Genomic DNA, 26,121 nt, shown 5'->3' with positions numbered 1-26,121 from the left:
CTGGCGGCGCTGGCCGAGCTGGACGAGGCGGCGCTGCTGGCCGGGCTGCGGGAGCGCTTCCTGCAGCAGCACATCTACGTGAGTGCCGGGCCCGGGGCGGGGGGCGGCGGCGGCGGGCGCTCGGCTGACCGGCTGTCCCGTCCCCACAGACCGACGTCGGGGACATCCTCATCGCCATGAACCCCTTCCAGCCGCTGCCACTTTACGGAAGAGAGGTGAGCCCCGCGCCCTCCGCCGCACCCCGTCACCCCCCGGCCGCTCACGCCTCTCCGCCGCCGCTTCCCCGCAGGTCTCCGAGCGGTACCGGCCCCTCCAGACCGACGTGCTGCCGCCCCACATCTTCGCCGTAGCCAGCCGCGCCTACCACGCCATGCTGGGCCGCGGGGGCGGCGGACCCCGCAACCAGTGCATCCTCATCAGGTGAGCCGCGGCCGGGGGGCCGGGGGCCGCCCCCGAGCTCTCGGCGGGATCTCCCTGCCCAGGTTCAGGTTCTCTTCTCCGGTTCTGTTGGTGAGTCAAAATCCATCTGCGCTGGCAACACGTCCTTCATCCCGACCGCTTTCGAGACAGATTAGCGGGCACGTCTTGAGAAGGTTTGAGGAGAAAAAAATGGCTTTTGTGGAGCAGCTTGGCCAGCAATCTTTATAACAGTTAAGATGCCAGGTTCACTTCTGGTGTGGAACCAGCCACTGGAATTCATTCCCAGGAAAAACCATTGGGTGTTCTGATCTGGCAACACAGCTGCCATGGCAAAAGCTGTAGTAAAAGTTGGAAGGATGATAATGTAAGGAAGTAATTTCACAAAGTGGAGCTTCCCAAATGTAACCAAAGAGCAGGAAGAACTAAAACATGTTTTTCTGCTCTAAGGCCTTCGGGAAACTGGTCGGGGAGGATTTTAAAGTCGTGGGCAGTCCTGTGCACTAGAAGTCAGTGATTCTTTTAACCAAAGAGCCTACCAGTATCATGGACATATCACCCCATCCAGTCATTCTTGTTCTGCTGGGACTTTGCAGTGCAGCAGGTTGCATCATTTAGCAGAAAAAGCCTTAAAGAACATCAACTAGCAGAGAAAGCATTGAACACCAAGAAGAAAGCCTTGAAACATTATCTGCCTCTTCTCTACAACTGGTTATTGTAGAGAACAGTTTAAATGTCATCTAAGTTAAAATGCTACTTGCCAACTTGTTTGATTTAATTCTCCTTTTTATTTGCCTTCTGATAATTTTATCAGTACTTTCAGTCTACAAGGTGTGGAAGTCAATTTCTGAATCAGTGCTGAGTGTTTTGCTGGGACTGGGAGCTGACTTTGAGGGGCACTTGAGCCCCACTCATTTCTGTAGCCTTCAGGCCATTGGTGCCTGTGCTTTACATGAAGTGCTCTTAGGAAGTGGTGGCCATGGAGTCCTCAGGTGCAAGAGGTGCTGCTGGTAGGGCTCTGGGGGATAGAGAACAATCATTGTATTTGTCTTGGGAGGTGGAAGACAAGAAAGAGTAACCCATGAGAATTTGCCAAGCGGTCAGTGGCTTGGTTGTTTTCTGCCAGCAGTTCAGAGATGAGTGTGATATACTCCTGTGCATCTTGCAACCTTTTACCTGGTCTCTGTGTTACTGTCACAGGAAGTTTGTGGTTTTCCTCTCTATGGGTGGTAAAACACTAATTAACAAGTTTTCCTACATGAGCAGAGTTGGGGTAAATAGGGAGGGTGAGGTTGCTCCTGTTAGACCACAGTTCACCACAACAGCACAGGGACACACCAGGATCTGCGGTCCCTTGCAGTCTCTTTAGTGTCTGGATAGCATTCTTCAGAGGTGATGTTGGATGCAGCAGCTCCTGCCAGATCATAAGTTTTCCTTGCTACCAAATTTTCTTCAGCTACAAATTCTACTGGCTCTTCTTGCCTTCCCAGTTCCAAAGGACATTAGTCATAGCCTGCATGTGCTGCAGTACAGCATTTGGGTCATCTGAAGATGACTTTGCATTTCTTTAGAGCTGGGGGCAGTTACACACCTGCTGTACTTGCAGGACCTTGTGAAGGTGTTGTGCTTGTTGGAAGGTCTAAGGTCAAGTTTGACTCATGGAAGTGCTGTTGGATGTGGGTTTTTTTGTGAAGGAGGGATGTTACTGAAAAAAATAAACCTGACATAATGAGCAGGGGCCCTGGATGGCACGTTCTCATCTGGCAAAATGGACTTATTTTGTATGTATTTGGATGGTGCTGGTCTGAACTGTGCTTGACATCAGGAACCTGATCTCAGGGTCCTGATCTTGCTGTAGTACTTGAGGTTTTTAGCCACCTATGACACATATTTGATACAAGCAGAGAGCTGCTGGGAGCTACAAAGCAGTAAAGCCACACCACATGCTCAAAGGTCAGCTGAAAGGAAATGGGGACCTGCCCTCAAGTATACCTCCAGCATTTCCTGTATTTATTTTTTCCCATGCATATGCTGAAGTTCTCAGCTGGTGTGGTGTTGTCAGTTAAGGACATGTTGTCTCACTGATTGTACATTCCCTCTCCCAGGACAGGGGAAACTGCACTTTCCAAGGGCTGGTTGTTTGACTTGGAGGCGGAGGCACCATGGATGTGTGACAGAGAGTGACGTGGATGTGTGACAGCACGGTGACGTGCACTGCTGGCACTGTGGGAGTGTGGGTAGCTCTGCACCCACATTCCCAGCTGTCTGGCACGTGGATGTGTGAAACACCTGAGACCTGAGACTGTCACAGCATCTCATGATCAGTATCCAGGTGTGGATGTGATGTGGATAGGGAAGATCTCTCTGGAGAAAGAGGAAGTTTTTGGCTCCAGCGTATGCAAAGGTGTTGATGTACCAGATGACTTTTGAAGCAGAGCAAATGGTCTGTCTACTACATCCCATCCAGAAATGACAGCATGGGGTGTAGCTATACTCCCTTACAGAGGGGGAAAAGCTCCCTGATGAAGGATCAGAACACCATGGGACACCCTGTGTAAAGCTGTGGTGTGTGAGTTTTTACTCACACATGTGATTTTGCTGAAAAACTTGTGAAACTCTCGTAGAGCACTCTCAAGTGATTGAGCACTTGAGCCATAAGGGGCAGAACAGCTATACTTTAAGGCTGATGGAATTTATTTTGCTTTTCCTTGGCAGTGGAGAGAGTGGTGCTGGGAAAACAGAGAGTACGAAGTTGTTGTTGCAGCACACAATGTTCCTATGCAAAGGCAACTCGCAGCTGGAGCAGCAGATACTTCAGGTGGGTCATTGCAGGATGATGCTCAAAGGTGCAGAAGCAGCACTGCTGCAAGACAACTTGCATTAGGCTTAAGAAGCCTGCTGGTGGATCACCACTGGAAATCAGGGAGCCATACATAAGAAAAGAGTGGATAAGAATGGTGAGATAGGTGGCCACAAATTAAAAGGGTTAAGTCAGTAATTTTGTTTGCTGGAGATGATTATTAAATTAGAGAAAACTGTTGCAATCATTTATCGTGTTGTTTGTTACAAGACATTGGTGACATTTTTCTAGATAATTTAAATAATTTTCTGTTTGAGGTAGAACAAAGACTTTCATTAGAAAAATGAGATCTTAATTTAATGGTACCAGGTGGATGAAGATTTCACACACCCTTTAGGAACCTATCCTTGGCTACATTCACTGCCAGGCACATACATGCTAGCTGACTAGCTGCCATCCTTGCTCTTTTCATGTATCTTTGCTAGCTCATTTTGAAACATTTTTGACTCTTTGGTCTGAAATATTCCCACTTCAATTTCTCCCCAGGGAGTTGTAAAGTTTTTTAAACAAATCATTCTTTAAACCTTCTGTGTGATAGATTAAGAAGAGTGAGTTATTGGACTCCTTTACTTTAAAGTCCATCATCTCAGATTTCCTTGGAAACATAGAGATCTTTCTCTGTGTGGTAGGTTAACTTCAACCAGTTCCCACCAAGCCACTCTATCACTCCCCCTCTTTAACCAGACAGGGGTAGAAAAACATAACAAAAACTCAAGGGTTGAAATAAGGACTGTGAGATCACTCAGCAACTACCATCACAGACAAAACAGGCTCAGCTTAGGGAAAATACATTTAATTTCTTTCCAGTTAATATCAGAATAGGGTATTGAGAAATGAAAACAGATCTTGAAACATCTCCCCAACTTCTCCCTTCTCCCTAGGCTCAACTTGACTCCCAGTTTCTCTGCCTTCTTCCCTCCAGCAGCACAGGCAGCTAGGGGATGAGTGTTGAGGTCAGTTCATCACAGTTTATCTGTGCTACTGTCTTCTTCCTCATGTTCTTCCTCTCCTCCAGCATGGGGTCTCTCCCACAGGAGACAGTCCTTCAGGAGCAGACTGTTCCAGCATGGGTGCCCTGCTATGATGCAGTCCTTCAGGAGCAGGCTGCTCCAATGTCAGTACTGTCCAGTGGGTACTTGTATGTTGGTATTTCAGGGACAGACTGCTCCCGTCTGGGTTCCCTCCACAGGGTGCACTCCTTCAGGAGCAGGGTGCTCCAGCATGGGCCCCCCACAGGGTCCCAAGTCCTATCAGCAAACCTGCTCCAGCCTGGGCTCCTCTCCACAGGCCACAGGTCCTGCCAGGAGGGCTTCTCATGTGGTCACAGCCTCCTTCAGGCACCCACCTGCTCTGGTGTGGACTCCTCCAGGGGCTGCAGGTGGATCTCTGCTCCCCCCTGGATCTCCAGGGACTGCTGGGCACAGCTGCCTCCCCATGGGCTGCACCTCAGGCTGCAGGGGAATCTGTGCTCTGGTACCTGGAGCAGCTTCTGCCCCTGCTCCTTCACTGACCTTGTGTCTGCAGAGCTGCTCCTTTCACACATTCTCACTCCTCTCTCACTTCTGTGGTGTGTGCAGCAGTTTTTATCCCAGAGGCACTGCCACTGTCACTAGTGGGCTCAGCCTTGGCTGTGGCAGGTCTGTCATGAGCCAGCTGGCATTGGCTCTGTTGGACATGGGGAAAGTGTCTGGCATCTCCTCACAGACAGCAGCTTTAGCTCCTCCTGCAGCCAGTATATTGACACATAAACCCAATGCCCCATGCTGTGCTTTGGGCTCTGGAATGGTGTATTAAATCAGTGTTGTGTCGTCCATGGTGGATCCAGGGTGAATGCTTGTGCTGGGTTGTGGGAACACGACATTGGTACACCTGCTGTCTCTGCTTAGAGCTGGCTTGGGCCATGCTGCCAGGCTGCTTCTGACCTGAGCAGGTTCCACAGGCAGGAGAGCTGTGCTTGCTCAGCAGAGCGCCTATAGCCAGCATGCAGTTCCTTCACTGGAAATAACTCACTTCAGCCCAGATGAGCTGCCCTTGGAAAGCCTAGAGGTGACAGTGAAGAAATAATATGCATCTTATTTGGTTCCTGTAGATATATCCAAGGACTAAGTTAGTCCTTTGGGAGATTATGATTTAAAGATCATACCTTAAAGCTGTGTTCAACAGGCTGCCCAGCATCTACTCTGAGGCCTTGTTCTTCCAGTTGACAGGCATTCTTTACTCAAATAGAGAAAAATTGTCATTTTGCCACCTTTGCATCCAGCTTAGCAAGCTGGTCTAATTGTTCTGTTAATTTCTTTATAATGCACTGTCCTTACGTCTACAAATTTCAGTAGCTAAGCTGTCATACTTAATTAACTGAGTGCCATGGTGACTTCCTTTTTGCTGTTGTATAGCACTCAAATTATCTATTGACAACAGATACTGTGTGGAAATAGGTTATACCAACTTCATCTTCTAACAAATGACTCGGTGATCTTACTGAGATCCAGTCAGTTCAGTTGTACTGATCATCATTAATTTCATGCTCCTCAGTCTTTGTGATATTTTCCTCTTGGAATTTTTTTTTATCCAGGCAGAGATAAAATAGTTGCTGATCCTTATTCATGGAGTGGTTCCTTTTCCACCTGAGCAGCAAATGCTGAAGATAAATTTTTCCAAGTAAATTAGATTGGATCATTTAATCTAAAGATGGTTGTTCAGCTTTTTCACATGTTTTAGGTGAATCCGTTACTTGAAGCTTTTGGCAATGCCCAGACAGTGATGAATGACAACAGCAGCCGCTTTGGAAAATATATACAGCTGCGTTTCCAGAAAAATACCGGTAAAGTCAAGGGCAATTACTGGCCTGGGGAGTGGTTCAGAACTGGAGGGAGTGGGCTGAGTAGCCTAAACTTGTGGAGGATAAAATTTTGGCACGTGGCTCCCTGTGGCAAGGGTGTGCCATTATGTAAGATCTTACAGCACCCACTGTTGGATAGGACCTGGATAGGATTAGGGTTTGGACAGAGTGGGAGTACAGCAAGGATGTGGGGGTGAGAGTGCAGGGTAAGTGTCAGTAATACTCTGTGATGCCAGAAGCCTTTGTTTTTGCTAAAAGAGGTGAACAGAAGTCTCTAAGACCAGAGGAAGCATGGAGATAGAGATGCTAAATGCAAAAAGTAAGCAGGGAACAGAGCCTGTGTGAAACTAAGTCACACTGGCTTCTCAGTGTGGCCTGAGAAATCATGAGAAAAAATCTAAAAGAATAAAAACAGTCCTTGGTAAAGGACAACAATCTTAGCAGGTGTTGTTTAGGAAACAGACAAGGGGTAGGTAGTGTTCCACTTAACCAGTGATGGTGGATGTATTGCTTTAATGACCAGTGAGAGTTTTACCTCTCAGACCTTCCCAAACATGTGTATAAAAGCAGACTAAGAATAACAAACTTTGCTGTCTTGGAAGCTAAGGGAGTCAGTGTCGTGCTCATCGCTGTTCCTAATATTCTGAATATCACATATATCCTAATATGTGTGATATTCAGAAGCCCATTTCCAGTGTACTGGGCAGCCTAAAGGGTCTTGCACACAAGAAAGTTAATTTAGACAATTCACCAAAGAAGAGATGTGGGACAGCCCAGGCAGCTTCATGTCCTGCAGAGTGAAGTTCCCCTTTTCGTGCGCAGTGCAAGGTGCAAAGCTGAGTGAGTACCTGTTAGAGAAGTCACGAGTGGTGCAACAAGATGCCGGGGAGAGGAATTTCCACATCTTCTACTACATGTTTGCTGGACTGTCTTCAGAGCAGAAGGAGATGTATGGGTTATTGGATCCTTCACTCTACAGGTGCGTCAGAGGAAGACCTAAATTCAGTCTTTGTGATGGGTGGTGAAGTGGTAAACAGCATAATGGAGTCTTTTGCTCTGCCGTGGGGTTTTATCTGTGGGTGAGTGGAAGCTGGAGTGGGATCTGATTAGAGCTACATGAAGAGATATTATGGATCATCATGGAAGCTGGGAGGTCTGGGGTCTTTGCTGCACTACCTTGGAGAAGTTTCTTTCCCCTTCATGTTTCCACTTCCAGTGATGGGCTTTGTTCCCATGGGGTAGGACTGAGTTACAGTGTCGATTGTGTGACAGTTTTTATGGGATATGCACTTCCTCAGGTACATAAGTGGACAGTTTGGTACACAGGAAGTAGCTGAACGCTGGAAGCGCAAATACCGAGAGGTTTGCAATGCCCTTGACATGGTGGGCTTCCAAGAACAGGTGAGTCCTGGGGCTGTTTCATTTCAATCTGTGCTTCCTGCAAGCGCAGGGTTTCTTTCTGGCTGCTCTTTTGAAGCTCAGTCCTATTTATTTCTCTAGATTTTCCATGTTACTTTCAGACCACCTGAGTCTGACAGACTTTGTGGGGAGCTTTTTCCCACAGGTTGCCTGTATCTCTTCCCTTAACCTCTCCAACTTCTGGGTCGTTGTTGTTGTACATGCTACATGGTGGTAGGTTTTTCAGTTACCTTTCTTTTGTGTTTCAGGAGCAAGTGGACATGCAGGCCATCTTGGCTGGTGTGTTGTCTCTGGGCAATGTGACCTTTGAGCCTGAGGAGAGCAAAGGGTCTGTAAAAGTCAGTGGAGCCTCCCAGGGATGGCTCAAGGCTGCAGCGGTGAGTCACAAGAAGTGTTGACAGAAACCTTTTGGGTATGATGCTCTTCCCCACTGTCTGTGTGACTGCAGGAGCTGTCCCTGACAGAGGATTTTGCTGCCTCAGAATGTGAAGGTTTCTAAAGAACAAAGTTTTTTTTAGAAATGTACAGTTGACCTCATGACAGCATTTGTGTCCAGTGTTATTCATATCCAAAGAGATGCATCTCTTGTGTGCCTAGAACCAGTGTCTTACGTATTCAGCATATACCTTGCTGACTTCATAAAACACCAGCTTTTTAAAACTAAGTGTTTTATGTTAGTGGGTGTGATAATGTCTTGAAGAAATTCTGGTGTGCAATATCTGCACAATAGTTCTGTGTTTTCATCAGTTTTTGTCCAAGGATACCACCCTAAGTTCTGTAATTTATTTTTTTTGTTGTTATTTTGTATTAAGCTTTTTACAATTTTGCATGAAATTATCACAGATTAAGAAGTATATATTTCCCAGGACCATTCAATTTTTGTTACAGGGGATGGAGAAGTTATCCTGCTTTGTTAACAACACAGGACTGAAAAAAAGTAACATATTTCTCCAGTTTCTGTTTTTTTCACTTTGACCTGTTTGAAATCCCACCACTCTTGCTCTTCGGTTTCACTCCCATCTCTTTGCCTGTTTCCCTCCTACACCATACCTGAAACAACCACCTACAACTTCTCAGCAGCCAACTTCTTTTTATCTTCTTTCTGAAAGCCCGCTCCTCGTTTCTTGCCTATAGGAGGGGAATTCCCGTTAAATCACTGAGGGGTTCGGTGTGTCTGAGTTCGCTTTGTTTCCTGCCTCGTGTGGATTCCTGTGACTCTGGAGCCGAGATGCTTCAGCACCTGCACAGTCACCTCCGTGTGGTGCTGTTCAATAAGTCATTAAACTGCTCAGCGGGGGCTGGAGTGGCTCCCAAAGAAGGTGAAAGGTGGCAGCACTGGGAAAGCAAAACAAAAAGTGTTTGAGGGCGAGTGTGTGAGGTTGGTCGCTGCGGGGGTAAAGCAGATCCGAGCCTGCATCTGACTCTGGTGCCAGCAGTAGCACTTGCCTTAGAGTGGGGCTCAAAAGCCCGAGCCTGAATCATGGTCCCCTTACACACAGACAGACAGACACAATCCCCACGAGCAGAGTAAGGGTTTACAACCGAGTGTCCTCGTCTATTTCCTGTTTCCCAGGGTCAGTTTGGAGTCCAGGAAGATGAGCTGTTAAAATGCCTGATTTGTACAACGTCCGTGACCCGGGGCGAGCAGATCCAGCGTTTTCACACCCAGCAGCAGGCAGAAGGTAGGAAACACAATGAATTGCAGATGTGCTGGCTAAAAAGACTGAGTTTTGATGGAAGGGTATCCCCACACATGTGCAGCTTGTTGGGAACAAAGATGTCCTTCTGTGCGCCTTCATTCCTCTCACACAGAGGCAAGTATGTCAGTGTTTATCTGTTTAGTCTCTTACTGACATGTAGGGCCATGAATGCTGCTTTTGTTTGGTCTCTAGGAGACTGCAGAGATTAAATGAGAAACCAAGGAATTAGCTTTGCTTTCTGCCTCAGTCCAGCCCAGAAAGAAACTGTATTTGTGCAAATGAGGGGAAGGCTCTTATTGCAGAGTGCAGAGCTCTAGGTAATAGATGGAGAAACAACCATGAGAACCATGAGATGTCACAGTGTCAGGAATGGAGTGAAAATAGTAAAATAGCAAGCACAAAGTGTTGTTTTCCCTTTCAATAAAACAAGAAAATAATCTAAAATAATCTGTACCAAAAGGTTCATTTAAATTATCATATTTTAAAAGCTAATTAAAAAGATAGGTTATTGCTTCAAATAAACGAAAGGAAAAAATTTAATGGGTTTAGCTAGTTCTGTTTTACAACTTTCTCTAGACAATAAAATATACATCTTTAATAATAAGTTGTGTTAATTTGGTCCCCTTAGAATGTCAGCAAGCTTTCCATCAACTGTGTCCTTTTCTTGCCTACAGCATTTAAACACTTAGCAACTGTGGGCTAGGAGGGAAAGAACCATCCAATTTTCCAAGTAAAATTTGGAGCTTCTCCCTTGGTTTAGCAGTGAGGGGATCCATACTTAGTACATCTTAAGAGGGGAAAGCAAGTCTATGGATGTTCTAAAAAGTGGTATGACTCAAAAATGCCCTGGTATTTTGGTAGATCTTGTAGAAAGGTTGTGAAGATTTTGAAATTAAAGAGCTGTTTTTACAGCTCCCACTTGCAAAGAGTGGGGACAGTCCAATGTTTATCTGATCTTTAAAGTAGCTTTATACAGACATTGTTGCTAGAGGTGGATGTACTGAGCCAGCCTGTGTGTCCTGTCCCCTGCTCTCTTGTGAAGCCTGTCAGTGAGCTGCTCTTGTTCCCTCTCTGCAGATGCTCGGGACTCCATTGCAAAGGTGGCCTATGGCCGAGTGTTTGGCTGGATTGTTTGCAAGATCAATGAGCTGCTGGCTGAGGATGTGGATCCTGAGGTGGAACTGAGAGAGATAGGTGAGTTCTGCCTGCCTTGCTCCTGTTCTGTTCTCAAATGTGCATCCCTCAGCCACAGCGAAGGACAGGCACAGCATGAGATTCACAGAGCTTGTGTGCTGGGATGCATTATCAAAACTGTGATCCTGCTAGAGATAGGAGTCAGCAGCATGAAGTCTGTAGGACTTCGTTCAACTCTGAGCAGTGAGTTGATCAGAAGCAACTGTGAGGCTGTAGTTCTGGGGCACTCTGGCTTGGCAGAGAAAGCAAGCTGGAGTGGATCTTCTCTTAACCAACTCTCCAAGCTGTGGAAGAGCAGCCACTGGTGTCTCTCTCGGCTGCATCTTCCCTGTGCCACAAGAGCTGTGTGATGGGGGATTTAGCTTTGTGCTGGTATACACAGTAATCTGCAGGGATGACCTGCAGGCTCTGTGATGTACTCTTCTTCCCTTTTTTTAGGTCTCTTGGATATTTTTGGCTTTGAAAACTTTGCAGTGAATCGTTTTGAACAGCTTTGCATAAACTTGGCCAATGAGCAGCTGCAGCATTTCTTCAACCATGTAAGTCTGCTGAAGGTGACATCACCGTCTGTTGCAGAGAGGGCAGAACACTGCTCTACCTGGTACATGCAGGAGAACTTGGGGGAAAACATATCTATTGCCTGGAAGGACAGAAACAGTGAACAGTGAAGCAGGATAGAGCAGTAACCCTCCCTGCTGGGGCAGGGGAGGCACTGGGTCAGGAAAGGAAGAAGTAGAAGGATCAAGCAGTAACCAAAGTCGCAATAGCAGGGACACTTACACTCCGACAAGTGTTCTTGATTTCGCATCAGCACCAGTGAGTGCCAGGGTTAAAGGGAACCATGGAGAACAGCAGCTACATCTTGGACCTCTCATGCTGTGACTGAGAGTGCCACACCTCCATCCTCTTCTTCAGGGCAGGCAGGAAGATACTCGGGGTTTGTCTAGCCAAGTCTGCTGGGTGCTTCAAACTCTTTTTTCTTTATTTCAGCACATTTTCCAGATGGAGCAGGCTGCCTATAAGGAAGAAGGGCTGCCTTGGGAGACCATCACATTCAACAATAATGAACCTATTCTGGTGGGTGAGAAGACTGACAGAATATAATTGCTCTGTCCAGCCAAAAGAAGAATCTTGTTCTTTCTACTATGGGAAGGAGATGCACCAGGGAAGAACCTCTGCAAAGTGTGGAGGGTGAGAGGGGATGTCCTGCACTGCTTTACATATGTGTCATGCATGTTCTTTCCTGCAGAATCTGCTCCTGGCCAAGCCACTTGGGCTGCTGTCTCTTCTGGATGAGCAGAGTGCATTCCCTCAGGTAAGTATGAGAGAGGAGGCAGAGGAAATATTCTGGGGGCTAATATATCCACTAATACCTGGGCTACAAAGAAAGTTCTTGGGCTGGAGTGCAGGATGGACCGAGATGTCCCCAAGTGTGCCTTATGAGACAGGACATCCAGATCAGGGGCAATTTAGTGGCATTGGCATCCTTGAGAAGCATCAGAGAGAAGGTACAGCAAAGGACTATTGCAAAGCCAGGGATACTTCCAACACTTTGTTTTCATTCCATGTGCCCTCATCAGGCCTCTGTTACAGCTCATGAAATCTGCTCTCTTGCAGGCAACTGATAAGACATTTGTGGATAAACTAAACAGCAGCTTTAAGGGGAATTTACACTTCCAGCCAGCCCGAGGCCATGTTTTGGGCTTCAGCATCATGCACTATGCTGGGAAAGTATGTACTGTTTGCAGGAAGAATGTTGTTGTAGTGTATGTTGGAGGGGGTGGAAGTGTTGCCTGATAAATAAGACTTTGATGTTAAGGAATGTGTGGTCTGAGTATGATACTAACAGAGGTGATGTGTACCAGTGTATTGCCTCCTAGAATTCCCTGGGATTTATGTAAAAGTTACAGGAAGAGAAGACCCCTGAGGAAAGTGGGCTACCTCTCAGAAGTGTAGGGTATTAAAATAATCTGCTATTTTTCTAATCACCATTCTATTAGAACTCTAGTCTTAAAATAGTACTTTATAAATAAAAGTACTGTGTCCACTGTGCAGCACCAAAGGACAGGCTAAAGGCTTTTTCTTTACCTACTGGGTTCCAGAGCATAGCAGTGACTGTTTTTTTTGCAAACACCTGGGAACACTGTGTAAAGAGCAGGGTAAATAGTGTTTTGAAAGTGGAGGCAGTTATTTGCACATTCACTGGTATCTAAGCAGCTTGAGATTTAGCACTATTGCATGTAACTTTACTGACACCAGTATTGAAAGCATTGGTCCACATTAAGTTGAATTGATTGGAGATAATTTTTGGAACAGGTCATTGTAACTTGCACCTTAGTAATCTAATCTCAGCATTGTTGACTAAGTTATTATTTGTGACATTCATTATTACAAAAATTAATATTTAACATGCTAAAGGTGGATGTCTCAGTGTTATGCTGCACCCCTGGGGTTCTGATGCCTCTGTCATGTGCATGGTTTTGTTCCTCAAGGTTGGCATCTGAATGGGGTGCATGTGTGTTTAGAGAATTCATGTGCAAGCCAGAGTGCATTCAGTTTAACACATCATCAGCTCCCATCTGGCTGTGGAAGTGGCTTTTACAGCCAGCCTGTGAGCACTGCTGTCCTTAGTGATCTGCTTCCCTTTCCCCAGGTACAATATGCTGCCAGGGGCTTTCTAGAGAAGAACAGAGACACCTTGCCAGCCAATATCCATGGGCTCTTCATCAACAGCATCACCCCCTTGCTCAGAGTGCTGTTCAGAGGCAAGTCCCTCTGCACATCCATCATGAGCCAAGGCCCACCTTGGCAAGAGTTAAGTGTGGGCATGAGGCGAGTGTGTTTCACAGAGTGTGTTTCACAGTTGGCAGTGCCAGGGAGACTCTGTGAATGCTGCAGCGTGGAGTGGGGCTGCTGGCATGTACAGAGCTGTCAGAGCTGTTTATTCACTGCCATGGAAAGCAAGGCAGGTTGTATCCCCTTCCAGAGAATTAGCCACCCTCAGATGCCTTCCCATCTTCTCCAAGACCAGTGCAGGGCTGTCTCCACCGGTCCTTTCTATACACTCTTGTATATTGCTTGTTCTTGTCTGGAAATGAAGCTGGTCAAGATCATAGATTCTAAAAATGGAGCTTCACAACTTGTTAAGAAAACTCTCAGGTCATGCATTATTTTTCTCCTACCACTACACTCCCTTTTCCCAGTTACCAATAAGCCTTCAGTAAATCCTTTAGTAAATTGAGCTTCCCTGATTTTCTTATCCTGTCACTGAATCAGCTGTAGGCTCTTTGACTTTAAATTACCTCCTGAGGGCTGTAGGTGAGCTCCCCATTTGCTGCTTGTGCCATTTTTTCTGCACTGTTTGATGGCCATTGATGATCATTCTATTGAAAGTCATTTAGGTTTATTTAATAACCTGATTGTCATGTCTTCTCAGTGGCAGACGTTAGTATTGCCTGCCATGTGTGCTTTGTACATTTGCATTTTCTTCTTCCTTTTGCTCTTTCCTTGTAGTTCCACATAGGGAAACCTAACACCCTGTGATTTAGTATTTGTAAGGAGGTTTGTGCAGGAAGTGAAGCTTGAATGTTTAGCCATAGTGGATTGCAAGCAAAGGTACAGAATCAACTAATTCTCTCTGTTCTTCCAGCCACCATCTCCAGGACGGGGACCCTGATGCCTCATGTGAAAGCCAAGGTATTGCACTTCAGATCCACATCACAGTTGATAAATGATACCTGATAATTATTATTTGAGAAACTGTGTGAAAAAGGGTAGGCAGAAATAAAAATTAGGTTTAAAGTAAAAGGTTTAAAATAGAAGCAGACAGCAATCAGCTTGTAACAATTTTTCCTTTGTTTTTTACTGTGTTTTGTGCTTGCTTCTGCCATTTATATCTTTAGCTTGTATTCTCTCCCATTAAATCCATTCTCCGTTGTTTTTTGCCATCTGCCTTCCAGCAGTGCTCCTTGGCTGTTAATCAAGCACTTCTTCTGGGGCTGATCCTTTGTTTTGGTCTGGTTTCAGGACACACCAGGAGCAAATGACAAGTTCAACAGCACACGGAAACAGTCTGCTGGAGCTCAGTTCCGGGTACGGTATGGCTGCCCTGAGGTGCCCCGTGAGATGAAAGCAGTGAGAATTTTATCACTGCAAATATCACTGCATTGCTTACAGAGTGCTAAGCATGGTTAAAGCAGACATTATGTAGACAGGGGTTTTCCTGACTGCTGAGCAGGGCTGATCACAGTGGGATGGGCCCAGTTGTTGCCAGAACCCAGGAAGTTGCTGCAGGGTGAGAAGACAGTTCTTGCTGCAGGATATTGCACATCTGGCAGTGCTTTGGCTTGATGGACTTCTTCCTCTGCCCTTGCCAGCATTCCCTGACGGTACTCATGGAGAGGATGTATTCTGCCAACCCACACTTTGTGCGCTGCATAAAGCCCAACAGCCAGAAGGAGCCAGGTGTGCTGGACAACCAGGTGGTGCTGCTGCAGGTGAGCAAAAACAGTGTCCTATAGAGAGAATTCTGCCACATCTCGGTGGTAGGACAGATTCCACCAAAAAGGCTGTGGAGGGGACTCACTTGAGTCTCCCCTTGCAAGAGAAAGAGTGGGCTTATTTTGTATATGTGTAAAGATTGTAAGTACTTGCTTGTTCTTATGACACAGACTGCTCTTCTAGGTCCAGATTTTGCAATCTTAGTTCTTTCTCATTTCTTTTTCATGAATGCAATGAGATCTGCTGTCAGGCACTAGGATCATCTCCCTCTGGATGGGACTGGTATAGACAGTACTCCAGAAAAAATTGCTTCCCAGAGGAGACTGTTCTCACCCCTCAGCCAAGGCAACTCTGAATAGAAACCAAGATGGGATTGCTTTGATAGAATCTGAAATGCACTGATATGATTGTGTTTGGATATTCTGTCAGGTCTGAGGTCTGGATGCTTTAAAGAATACTGAAAGTGATTGGAAGAGTTCAGAAAGCTCAGCAGCCTCTGTAATGTAAATAAGAAAGGATAGGATTAAGAGGAAGTTCATCCATGCCTCAGAGTACTTCTGTGTCCAGCTTTGGAAATATGAAGCTATCCTCTAAGGGACAGAGGCAAAGCAGCACCCATGGCTGGAAGGTGAAGTTATTTCAGTCATTGGTTTTTATGGTTTCCTACTTCTAACTCAGAGTAGTTAATCATCAGAGTTACAGGATGAGGTAAATTCAGTTCTTAACCAAGGAAACGTTTTCAGAAAAAAAAACTTTTTAATTTGGAACTGGAGAAGTTTAGGGCTGAATAAAGTAATTTCTGCCTGCAAAGGAGCAAACCAATGTCCTAATGACCCGTTTCTCTTTTTTTTCTCTTTGTTTCTCTGATCCTCTTTGTGGCGCTGCTTCAGCTCCGGTACAATGGGCTGCTGGAGACAATCCGTATCCGAAGAGATGGTTTCTCCTGGAGACCCTCCTTTGAGGAATTTGCTGAAAGGTCTTTTAAAACCTCTGAGTATTCCTTGTTAGGTATTATTTGGGAAATTACCCTGATAACCAGATATGGGCAAGGAGTAAAAGAGTCTCTTCAAAGTTCATGTGGACTGAGGTCATGGGGTTATTTGCTGTGGGAGGCTGAGTGGGAAAGATAGTGATTTGTTGTTGTTTGCTGTCAGGGTGATCAGCTCAGCCCATCAGGGATGTGGCTTTTATCTGTTTGTATTGTTTTATTTTCCACAGATACGGAATTCTTCTAGTTAAACCTGATGTTCCTCTCACAAAAGAAAGGTAGGAATACTAATTTTGTTGTGTGCAGTCTGGTTTGTTCTTTGGAGGTTTTTACTATGAGTAGCGCAGGAAACTGAGTGAAAGGGACAGACAAAAAGAGGATAGGATTCTGTGGTGATGGGGAACACAGATCCCAGGCAAGGACACTTAATGTTTAAAGAGCATTTGGTACCATGATGAATTAAATGTTTCTTGAATTGTTATGTAGCAATTAAATTCAATTACTGCAAAACCTTGTTGTGCTGTGGAATGAACACTGACCCATGTACTTAATTTAGGGAGTGACAATAGTGGTCAGGGGTGTCCACTGAACTCAGCATGGCAGGCACTCAAGTACTGCTGTCAGGTGCCTCTCCAGGCTTTTTCCTGATGGCCACATGGGAGAAGAAGATAAAGACAATGCTGAACAAGCAGCCAGCACTTAATGTCTCCCAGGCTAGAGAAGATGTTTCTAAACCAAGAATTTTGTCTCTGTACAGGCAAACTATACCATCAGCACTTTTAGAACCCAACTGTTACACACATAAATGTCCTTCCAGTTCTGCACAGGGACAGGGTTTTACTCTGCCAGCGCTTTCAGTCCTACATCTAGGGCAGCATTTCCCCACCTCTTCTTAACTTTCCCAGCCTCTCCTTCCTGCCAGTGTCAACTGTGATTGATAGTGAGAATGAATCATGTAAAGAAGTCAACTGAGGGGTTTTTTTTAGTCATTTAAGAAAAGGATTTGAATGATCTCCTGGAACAATTCTCTCCTGGCAGTAGTTCCTCCTGCCTTTACAGTGCTTCCTTGAACTTCCTGATTCTTCTGAATAGTAAGAATTTCAAACCCGAATGAGGCTTTTTTTTTTTTTCCACAAGAGAATGTCATAAATGGGGGTGAGATTATTGTAAAAAGGCAGTGTGGTGTGTTCAGAGACACAAAAATCAGGGGATGCATTTCAGAAAAAAAATATCCTGTGGATGTGGATTGTGGCACTGTGGAAGTTGGCTGAGATAGAAGGAGAAAAACACTTCTGCTTTCCTGTGTGAGATATTAGCAAAAAGTGCCACTATGATTTCACAGCCTGGATTAGCAGGAGAGGGAGGAAGCTGTCTGTGTGTTGCAGCTAGAGCTGCTTTCAGTTCCAAGTATCAGGGAATCTTTCCGAGTGACCCAAATTTTATCACTAGAGTCTGCAAAATGAAACTGGAATTGGAAAACAGACTTTCTCCCGGAAGTCTTGCTGTGCTGACCTTGCAACTTGTGTCCTCCAAAAGGCTTGGAAACAAAATGAGGAAAAACACTTCTGAGAATAAAATGGGCTCTACAGAATTGCCTCCCAGGGAGCTGAAGTAAATCTGCCTCTGGGAACCCCTTTGTGGATGTTCTTCCCAAATATGGTCCTAGCTGTACCTCAAGGTGTATTACAGACTGACAGCCAGTTTACTTACTGTTGGGAACTGCTGAGGCACTTTTTCCCCCTTTATGCAACTAAAAAAATTGGTGTTCACTTTGGGTGGAAAATTACTTATTTCACTTTCTTGTCTCTTTCAGTTGCTTGGAGATACTGCAAAGTACAGAGCTGAAAGGCTGGATTTGTGGGTAGGTGTGGATCACTGCTGTTGGGATTGGGAAGCCCAGGATTTTACACATGTAAGCTGTCACCTGGTTCTCTTCAGCAAGAATTCTGTGGTTGTAGAAATGGGCTCTTCAAAGGATGATGCATAAAAGTTTAGACTGTGTTTCTCATTTCATCTTTCTCTTCAAACTTTACAGAAAGTCACGACTTTTCTTTAAATATTGGCATCAGGAACAGCTGGCAAAGTATGTGGAGCGACTGGGAAGAGCAGCAGTGATCATACAGAAGGGTGAGAACTGGGATAGGAGCTGATCTCAGACCAGGGGAAGGAAAACCTTTTCGGCAGTCCCTGCTCCACTTTTGCAGAGGACAGAAGGGTAGGGAAGTGCTGTCTCTGGGTCAAGGCCCTGTGAAGTCAAAGTGCTTATTGCAAATACCCACTTCCCAGTGCTCATCCTGAATCAGGGAGAGCCCTCAGTGTCGGCCTTGGAAAGGGAAAATGTGTTCAGGAGAGCTGGGCTGAGCAGGGCACACATGATTTGGCTGTGTCCTGAGGTCTGGCTCACTGTGCTCTGGAGTAAGGATTGTGAGTTGTGTTGAACTGGGAAGGGGGAAATGAGTGAAGCTGATCTCATTGCTGCTTTCAGAGACAGGCAAAAGGAGGTGAAATTTTGGTCTGGTTTGCTTTTTTTCTTTCCTTTCCATGTAGCATCTGCTCTAGCAGCTTGTCTCTTCAGGGTGGACAAATTCCCTATGCACAGGCTATGAGGACTGTGCAACCAGGAGGAGGAGGAGGAGGCTGCTGTCACCCTGCTTAGCTCCCCTCTTTTGCACTTCTCTTCTCTATGGCTTGTTGCACTGCTAGAGCATCTGAGCAACTTCCAGCTGTGCACCATACAGTGTGACAAACATCAGAGGGTCACAAGCTGTGCGCTGTTGTCTTCCATGGGGAAAGTGTGTGGGTAGTGGGAAATGAGAGGGTGCAGCTTTCACTTCATGTGTTTTAATAACTGGTAAAGTAGGTAGGATCACACAATGTCTGTAATGCTCCTGGTGAGCCCTTCGATGGCTGCTTATGGGAAAGGTTTTCCTGTGGGCTGGAATCAAGGAAATCCTGTCTCCTTCATGGTGTCTAGAAGGGCAGAGAGATGGATGGTTGACAGGCCCTTCTGTGAGACTTTCTTTTTCAGCTGTTCAGTGCCCTGGCATTAGAAATGAGAGCTTAGATCTGTAATTTGATTTCTATAAATCTGTGATCTGGCAGCTTAGAGAGTAGAAGACAATTCTCACAGGGTTTTGGCTGCCTGCTCACAGTAGAGTTTTCACTGCTCTTTATTAACATGGTTCAGGTGTTGAGGGCTTTGCACTGGATGAAGGACTGTCACCCAGTGTTCTTCCCCAAGAGAACTGCAAAGGAATGAACAGCATTTTTTTTTCTAACCACAGCTTTTTTTCTGAACAGTTTTCAGGGGATTCAGATGCAAGAAGAGTTTCCTAAAACTGTTGGCTGAGCTGAGAGCTCAAGCACAGCGGCTGCAGGAGGAGACAGAGAGAGAAAGAATCCGGCAGCTGGCACTGGCAGCAGAGGCCCAGGGTGAGTTGTTCCCACTCACACTCACCCAGTGCATGTCCACTGGTGTGGTGACCACCTGGAAGTGCTGTAAGCTCCAGGGCATGATGGCCTGCCCCGATGGGAACTCCATCAGTGTGGTGAGATGATGATTTTTCTGCTCTATGGAAGTCTGGCTTTGTCTGTGGGGAGCAGAAGCAGCATGGTAAAAGTCATTTGCTTGGCTGTGCTGGAAGGAGGACCAGGCTGTGGTTTTAACATATGGTAAATGCATGCAGAGCATGCAGCAGAGCCTATCCCAGTCCTAGGCCTTAGAGGATGGGTCTCATGGATTTTGGATGCTAGATTTCACCTATTTATTTCTTCTTGTTGCAGAAAGAAATTCCGTTCCAGTCCCCATGCCACGAAAGAGGCACCTTCAGTCTAGTCCTCATCCTTCTGACCAGCCACAGCAGCCACCAGTGCCACGGCCACGCAGCAAACTAACAGAGGTAGCAATACTGGCTCTGCTGGGGGCCCCTTAGCCAGATGTGCTGGTTCCCTGCTCCATCCACCTTCTGCACGCACATGTTCTCCTGCACGTGGTCCCAAGAGAATGTTGTCATTCTTGTTATGAGACTTGTGACTCCTGGTCTACTGCGGTTAGATAAAAAGCATTGTCAGGACCTTTGGGGAACTGAAAACAGCTTTTAGTACTTGGTGACTGATCTTCTCTTAAGGGACCCAGGAATGGGGTCACCTGCTAAAGTGATCTCTTCAAATATCCCCTGCCTTTGACTTTGTGTTTGTGCTGACTTTCCCTCTCCCCTTGCTTTCAGTCCACTCCTTTTGATAACTTCTTGAACCCTTCTGTGCCTCGTCCTGTTCTGGGAGCTGAGGAACAGACTGGGGAAGAAGCAAAAATGAGGAAACTCAAGAGAGGAGCAACTCTGCGCTGGTTCAAAGAGACACAGGCCCAGAAGGTCATGCAGGATGATGGGGCCTTTCCAAGCTGGCTGCATGGGATGATCAGTCGGAGGTGAGTACTCTGGACAGGTAGAAGCTGTTGTGTCCTTAGGACTGCGTAGGTTGGATTGGCCAGGCTTTGCTTAAGGAAAAGGGAGTAACTTCTCCCTTTTAATCTGTGCACGTCAGACCTTTAGGGGAAAGCTTGGGAGTCCTTGTCACAGACTGTACATGCTGAAACTTTATCTAGGTCCATGCAGAGACAACAGAAACTCTTAGTATGTAAGTCCACTGTGGGTCCCTAAATACAGATCCTGGTAGGGATGGGAGGCTTGTAAAGTAATCAGAAATACACAAACGTACTTTCCCTGTTCTGGGCCATTTGCAGAGACATGAAGATGAACTTTTGCGTTGATTCATTTTGACTGTTTTTCATATTTCAGTATAGGGCAGGAGGAGACCCCAGTTTTCATCAGGAGAATAGAGAATTCAGCTTACTTTTATTTTGAAAAGTATTAAGAGGGGCTTTAGTGGGTACTCAATGGCCAAACTCCACCAAAGCCTCCTGATACAGGAAAAGGAATGTTTTTTGTTGATACGTCTGTCCTTCTAAGGAGGGTGCAGCATAGCTGGTATTTGCTTCTGCTTAGTCTGGAAGAGACATCCACTAAGCCCTTCTTTCTTACAGAATTGTTTACAAGACTTTGTTTTAGTGCTTGAAGTTTTTCTACTGGGTCTTCCTCACACTTAACTCTCTTGGCCGAGTCAAGCACTGCTTTGAACCAAGCAGTGGCATGATCAGAGAAGTGCTGATTATGCCAGTGATCAGACAGGAGCAGGATGGCAGTATAGTCTCACCTGTGTGCAAATCGTTCCATGGTGCTCCACACTTGTTAACTGCCAATATCCTGTAATTGGTGGGATTTCTGTGTCAGTGTTGCTGCCATCAGAACACCCTCATCATCTTATTCCAATTTCTAACTTTTTTTTTCTGTTCAAACTGCAATTTTCCTTCAGTGTTATTATATCTATGTTGTAGGATTTTTTTCAGGTTGTCAGTGTGAACATTTACTAGGAGACATTACACACTACATTAGCTTGGTAAAGGGTGCTACAGTAGCTCACAGGCCCCTGGTAGCTTCATTTCTTTTTAAATTTTTTTAGATAGTTATTGAGACCCTAACCTGTGATAATGCTTTTGTCCACAGATTAAAGAATGTGGGAGAGGAAGTAGTGTCTGGAAGACAAAACTGTCTAAATTCAAGTATAGACTAGCCATGAGCACTGTACAATGAAGGATGTGGCAGATCATTTCCAAAGACACTGGTGCTTAAGCAGAGACTTTAGTTTTCAGACAGCAGTGTAAGCTCAACTTCATTAAATGGAGCAGGCAGAGGAACCCCAAATTGCACTGGTGATTTGCAGTCACCTTTAGTCTGGAGCAAGGCACATGACAAGCACAAAGCAGAGCTTTGTCTGTTGGGCAGAGAAGGGGAAGACCTCCTTCCAGCAGGAAGTTTAGAAATCCCAAGTGGTGTAATCCAAGTCAGTGTTTTTCCAAGGTGCTGGGCTTACCCCGTACCCCACAGCATCCTGACTTCTTCATCCCTGGACCATAGGAAGTGCACACATGCACAGATTCCTCATCTTAGTGATGCTTTATGTCATGCTTGGTGGTGTAAGGCAGCTGTTGCACAATCAGGCTCCTGGAGCAGGTTTGGAGAGAGGCTTTGACTGAGGGTATTGTGCTCCTTCAGCCCATTAGTGCCTCCTGCACCACCAAGCCTGAGTCAGGAGACCTGTAGCCCGGTCATCTGGCTTGGGGCAGATGCTGGGCTGCCTGGCACACTGCTGGGGTACTACATGAGATAGGGGGTGAATCCCTGCTGTGTGGCTGTCTCTGCTGAAAAACTCTTCTCTGATTCCAGGGAAGCTGAAAACTTGCTGAGTGACAAGCCTTTGGGTTGCTTCCTTGTTCGGATCAGCCAGAGCCGACCAGGCTACATCCTGTCATACCGGTAGGTAATGGACAGAGGAGGCTCAGGGGAGGCCTTACTGCTTTCTACAGCTCCTGGCAGGAGGTTGTAGCTAGGTGAGGGTCAGCCTTTTCTTCCAGGCAGCTGGCAACAGGACAAGAAGACAACACAGCCTCAAGCTGTGAGAGGGTAGGTTCAGGCTGAATGTCAGGAGGAATTTCTTCACAGAAAGGGATGTCAAGCACAGGAACAGGCTGCCCATGGCACTGGTGGAGTCACCATCCCTGGAGGTATTTGAAAGATGTGTAGATGTGGCACTTGGGGACATGGTTTAATGGTGGATTTGGCAGTGCTGTGTTAAGGGTTGAACTTGAGAATTTTAAAGGCCTTTCCATCCTAAATGATTCTGTAAAACTGAGAACTGCATGAAACTCTGTGATACTGGATTTCTACAGTCACAGAATCTTGATTTTTGTGATTCTATAAAACTGCTTGACTGGAGGAGATCAGCTGCTCCACAGGGGAGTCCAGTGAGGATCATGTTCAGTCTCTCCTATCGTGGGTGCCTCAGAGAGTTTGTAGTAGCAGGTGGGATACTGCAGAATCTGTCATAATGAAAAAATAGACCTGTTTGTGGGTGGGGTGCTATGGCTCCAAGGGTAGAGGTTCTGCTTAGGCTGTACTCTGCAGCTGAGAAGGCAAACCAGATTGGAAGGAGCTCACAGCACATCTGTGAGCACATCTTAGTGCACAGCACACCTGCTGCCTCTGTGTGGTACTTGTTACTGAGGATCCTGATCGCAGCTGGCCTCTGGAGACCACGGGTGCAGGAAGCAGGAGCCAGGTTCTGACATGCTGAGGCCTCATTGTGGTGACAAATCCTGCCCATCCCTGTCCCCAGGGGCGAAGGCCGCTGCAGACACTACATGGTCCAGATGCAGCTGAATGCCCGCTACGTCATCCTGGGGGAGGACCGGGCCCACACCTCGCTCACCGAGCTGGTGCGCTTTCACCAGACCGTGGGCATCCAGCCCTTCATGGAGATACTGACTGTTCCCTGTGAGCAGGTGAGAATCAAGGGTCTTGGGAGGGAAAAGAGGATGGGGCATGGACTGTGCCTTGAACGAGCGGTCAGAGACACCGCAGCAGCATCTCTTTTGTGTTCCTGTTGAGGGGTGGCCCATCCTGGCCAAGCAGCTTGGGTGCTTATGCATGCACTGGGAAATGCTGCTAGCTGGGGGGTCCTGGGATGGGGGAGAAGCACTGGCAGGTGGATGACGCCCCATTGCCTCCTGAATGTCACCAGTGGACACAGCTGGGTATTTCTCATCATTGTGCTGTTCAGTGTGTGTGTGAAGGGTCTGCAAACCACTGCTCAATCCACTCCTCCTTTCTCCAGAAAAGTAGTGAGAGCTTGGATTATGAAAATCTGGAGGGTCTCACACTGAGTTCACAAGCAGACAAAAGGGAGACCCCTCCAGAGAAGCAGTCCAGCCCCTCCACGCCTTCCAGTGGCAAACCTGCTCTGCAGTGGTTCAGGAGGACCAAGAATGTCCAAATCCAGCAGACCGAAGACAAGAGTAGAACACAGCCTAGCTCTGGAGAGAGCAGCCAAAAAGCCTTCCCTCGCTTCCACTCTTCAGTACGCCTGGCAATTCAGGAACTCCAGCAGGTGAGCTGAGGCATCTCCTCTGCCAAGCCACAGCCCCTCTGGGACACGTGGAGTTTCCCTGCCCAGAAGCAGGAGAGAGGATGGTTCCACAGCTAGCACTTGGTTTCCTAGCTCCTGGGTCATAGATTTTATTTGGTGGTCGTGGGATCAGGACTGTATTCCTTGGAGTATTCCTTGCCAGCCTGTGCTCCCCCAATGCCAATGCTGTTTCTCTGCTTCTCACCACAGTTCATGTCCATTCCTGAGAACATGTCTAAACAGAGGAGCTCACTGCACTGAGGATGTACAGCCTGAATGACAGGGTAAGAGGAGGTGGTGCACAGGAGGGAAAACAGCAATTGCAGCTTCCTGGGAAGTGGAGGAGCAAAGGAACTCTTCCCTTCATGTTCCACCTGTAGCATAGACTACATGAACTACACAGAAATAGAGCAGGAAAAACAGAGAGCAACAGCTAGCTTCCAATCCAGGACTACACAAAGACCAGGAAAACCTGGGAAAATCAGCCTGAGTTTGGGTTCCCAGCAGCTGTGGTGCACAGAGTGCTTGCAGTGCAGTGGCCAGGAGGGAGCTCGCAGTTTGCTGGAGGCCTGGGGCTGGAAGGATGAGGGCTATCAGAACGCATGCCACAGTAGTCAGCCTCAGTGGCTTGTGGGGGTGGAGAGGCAGTGGTGTTGGGGAGCCCTGTGGCCGCAGAGACATCGAGCTGAAGGCAAGGCTCAAAACTGAGGGGAAGGCAGCAACTTCGTTGTTGTAAAGATGATTTTCAACAAAGTCTCAGCAGGAGAAGCATAGCTAGTGACTGAGACTTCAGTACAGTGGAGGGGTGACAGGAGTCTGGAGTGCCCCAAAGAGGCCTTTTGACAGACTCTGTCCTATCTGAAGTACCTCTTCAAGGTGGAAGTGCAGCTCTCCTGTCCCACTCAGCTGCTGAAGGCAGGTGGGAGCTGTAGTAATGCTGTTGTACATCTCTGGAAGAATCTTGGTACGTGTCAGCTGAGTGTGGAGAGGGATCAGATCATGCTTTTGGCTGCTGACCCACTGCAGGGCTTCCAGCCACACACCAGGATTGCCAGGTTTCCTGTGTGGTTCTGCTCCCATGTTGGAATCCATGCTGAAGGAAAGATTCTTAGCTGGGGCCTGCCTTGTCTTTCTCTTCACAGCTGAGAAAGATAGAGTATCTTCAGTAGCTGAGCAAATCCTCTCCCTGAAGTGTTTGGCTTAATTGCTTCATTCTTCTATGTCCCATTCATTGATGTACCCAGGGGATGCTCCCTTTGTCAGAGGCTAGGCAGAAGAAAGATAAAACATGGGATATTCTGCATAGATAACTGCAAGCTTGTTGTACTGGGATAGCTAAATGGAATCCTTTTATTTCCTCCAGTGAGTTCTGTTTCTTTACTGTCTTGCAGGTCCAAGTGGGTCTGGTTTATCTTCTTCCAGTGCTGTTGGGCCTTCCCTAACAGTGAACACATCTAGACATACAGCAGCCTTTTTTTTTTTTTTTCTTTTTTTTTACTTTTTTTTTGCTGCACACAGCTGACCCTGTGCTTTTAGACAGGGTTGATGCAGAAGTTCATTCTTGTCAGCACTGAGCCATACTGTGACTGCAGTATCTGGACCAGTCTGATTCTGGGAGAGGGGAGAAGATGGGAACAGTCACACTCTGCACACATCCACGGTGCCTGACAGTCTGTGTGTCAGTGCTCCTGGAGACTCCTCACCTACCACTATGAATAGTCACAAAGTGGGTATCTCCCAGCAACCTGTTCTGTCACAAATATCTGATTACCTACCTCTTTCTCTTTAAATGTTCTCTGTTTTGGTCCTGTGTATCTGCTGCTCTGGGAACTAAGGGAAGTTGGGCTTGGGCAGTAAAAAGCAAAACTGAAGTGTCCTTTTTGTTGAGTGCAGGAGCACTTGAACAGAAGCTGAGACATGGTCAAGAAGATCTTTCTTGTAGAGGGGATTCACTGCCCTTGCATCAGTGTGCTGGCACACTGTTCCACGCTCCTTAACCCAGAGCTGAAGTCAGGGGATCATTAGCGAAACCCTCTCACTCATCCTGGCTGAAATCTCTACAAGTCCAGACTGGACAACATGCTGCTTTAAACTGAGGGTGGGTAGAGGGCTTGGAACATAAAGGACCATACTACTTGTACTGTTTTTCCTACCTTTTAAAATAAATCTCTTTTTATGCCTCTGA

General features: G+C 46.6%; 1 protein-coding gene across 1 annotated transcript; it reads left to right on the top strand.

The window, feature by feature from the left end:
• Positions 1–6: 6 nt before the first annotated feature.
• LOC107198295 (myosin-IIIb-like) lies at positions 7–26,121 on the top strand. The gene is made up of 30 exons (XM_015615203.1): positions 7–78; positions 150–215; positions 290–420; positions 3,133–3,235; positions 5,996–6,098; positions 6,939–7,095; positions 7,415–7,517; positions 7,784–7,912; positions 9,109–9,217; positions 10,313–10,429; positions 10,868–10,968; positions 11,420–11,506; positions 11,679–11,744; positions 12,047–12,160; positions 13,083–13,194; positions 14,079–14,125; positions 14,456–14,521; positions 14,806–14,925; positions 15,820–15,905; positions 16,148–16,195; positions 17,731–17,778; positions 17,953–18,044; positions 19,218–19,349; positions 19,701–19,816; positions 20,144–20,343; positions 22,199–22,288; positions 23,148–23,313; positions 23,646–23,918; positions 24,147–24,220; positions 25,328–26,121. Exons 2-29 carry the CDS (start codon positions 177–179, stop codon positions 24,195–24,197), a joined length of 3,006 nt encoding a protein of 1,001 aa, XP_015470689.1. The 5' UTR covers positions 7–78; positions 150–176; the 3' UTR covers positions 24,198–24,220; positions 25,328–26,121.

Source organism: Parus major, chromosome Z (genome assembly GCF_001522545.3).
Source record: "Parus major isolate Abel chromosome Z, Parus_major1.1, whole genome shotgun sequence".
Taxonomy (NCBI): Eukaryota; Metazoa; Chordata; class Aves; order Passeriformes; family Paridae; genus Parus; species Parus major.
The sequence above is the reverse complement of the archived record's forward strand: the minus strand, read 5'-3'. Positions and strand labels throughout refer to the sequence as shown.

What these genes read in the sequence shown, in the direction of transcription:
- LOC107198295 (XM_015615203.1), top strand. Translation starts at nt 177, where the DNA reads ATGAACCCCTTCCAGCCGCTGCCACTTTACGGAAGAGAG. An exon ending in GCGTTTCCAGAAAAATACCG is followed by an intron (nt 6,099 to 6,938) that starts GTAAAGTCAAGG and finishes TTTCGTGCGCAG; the next exon opens with TGCAAGGTGCAAAGCTGAGT. An exon ending in GATGGCTCAAGGCTGCAGCG is followed by an intron (nt 7,913 to 9,108) that starts GTGAGTCACAAG and finishes CCTGTTTCCCAG; the next exon opens with GGTCAGTTTGGAGTCCAGGA.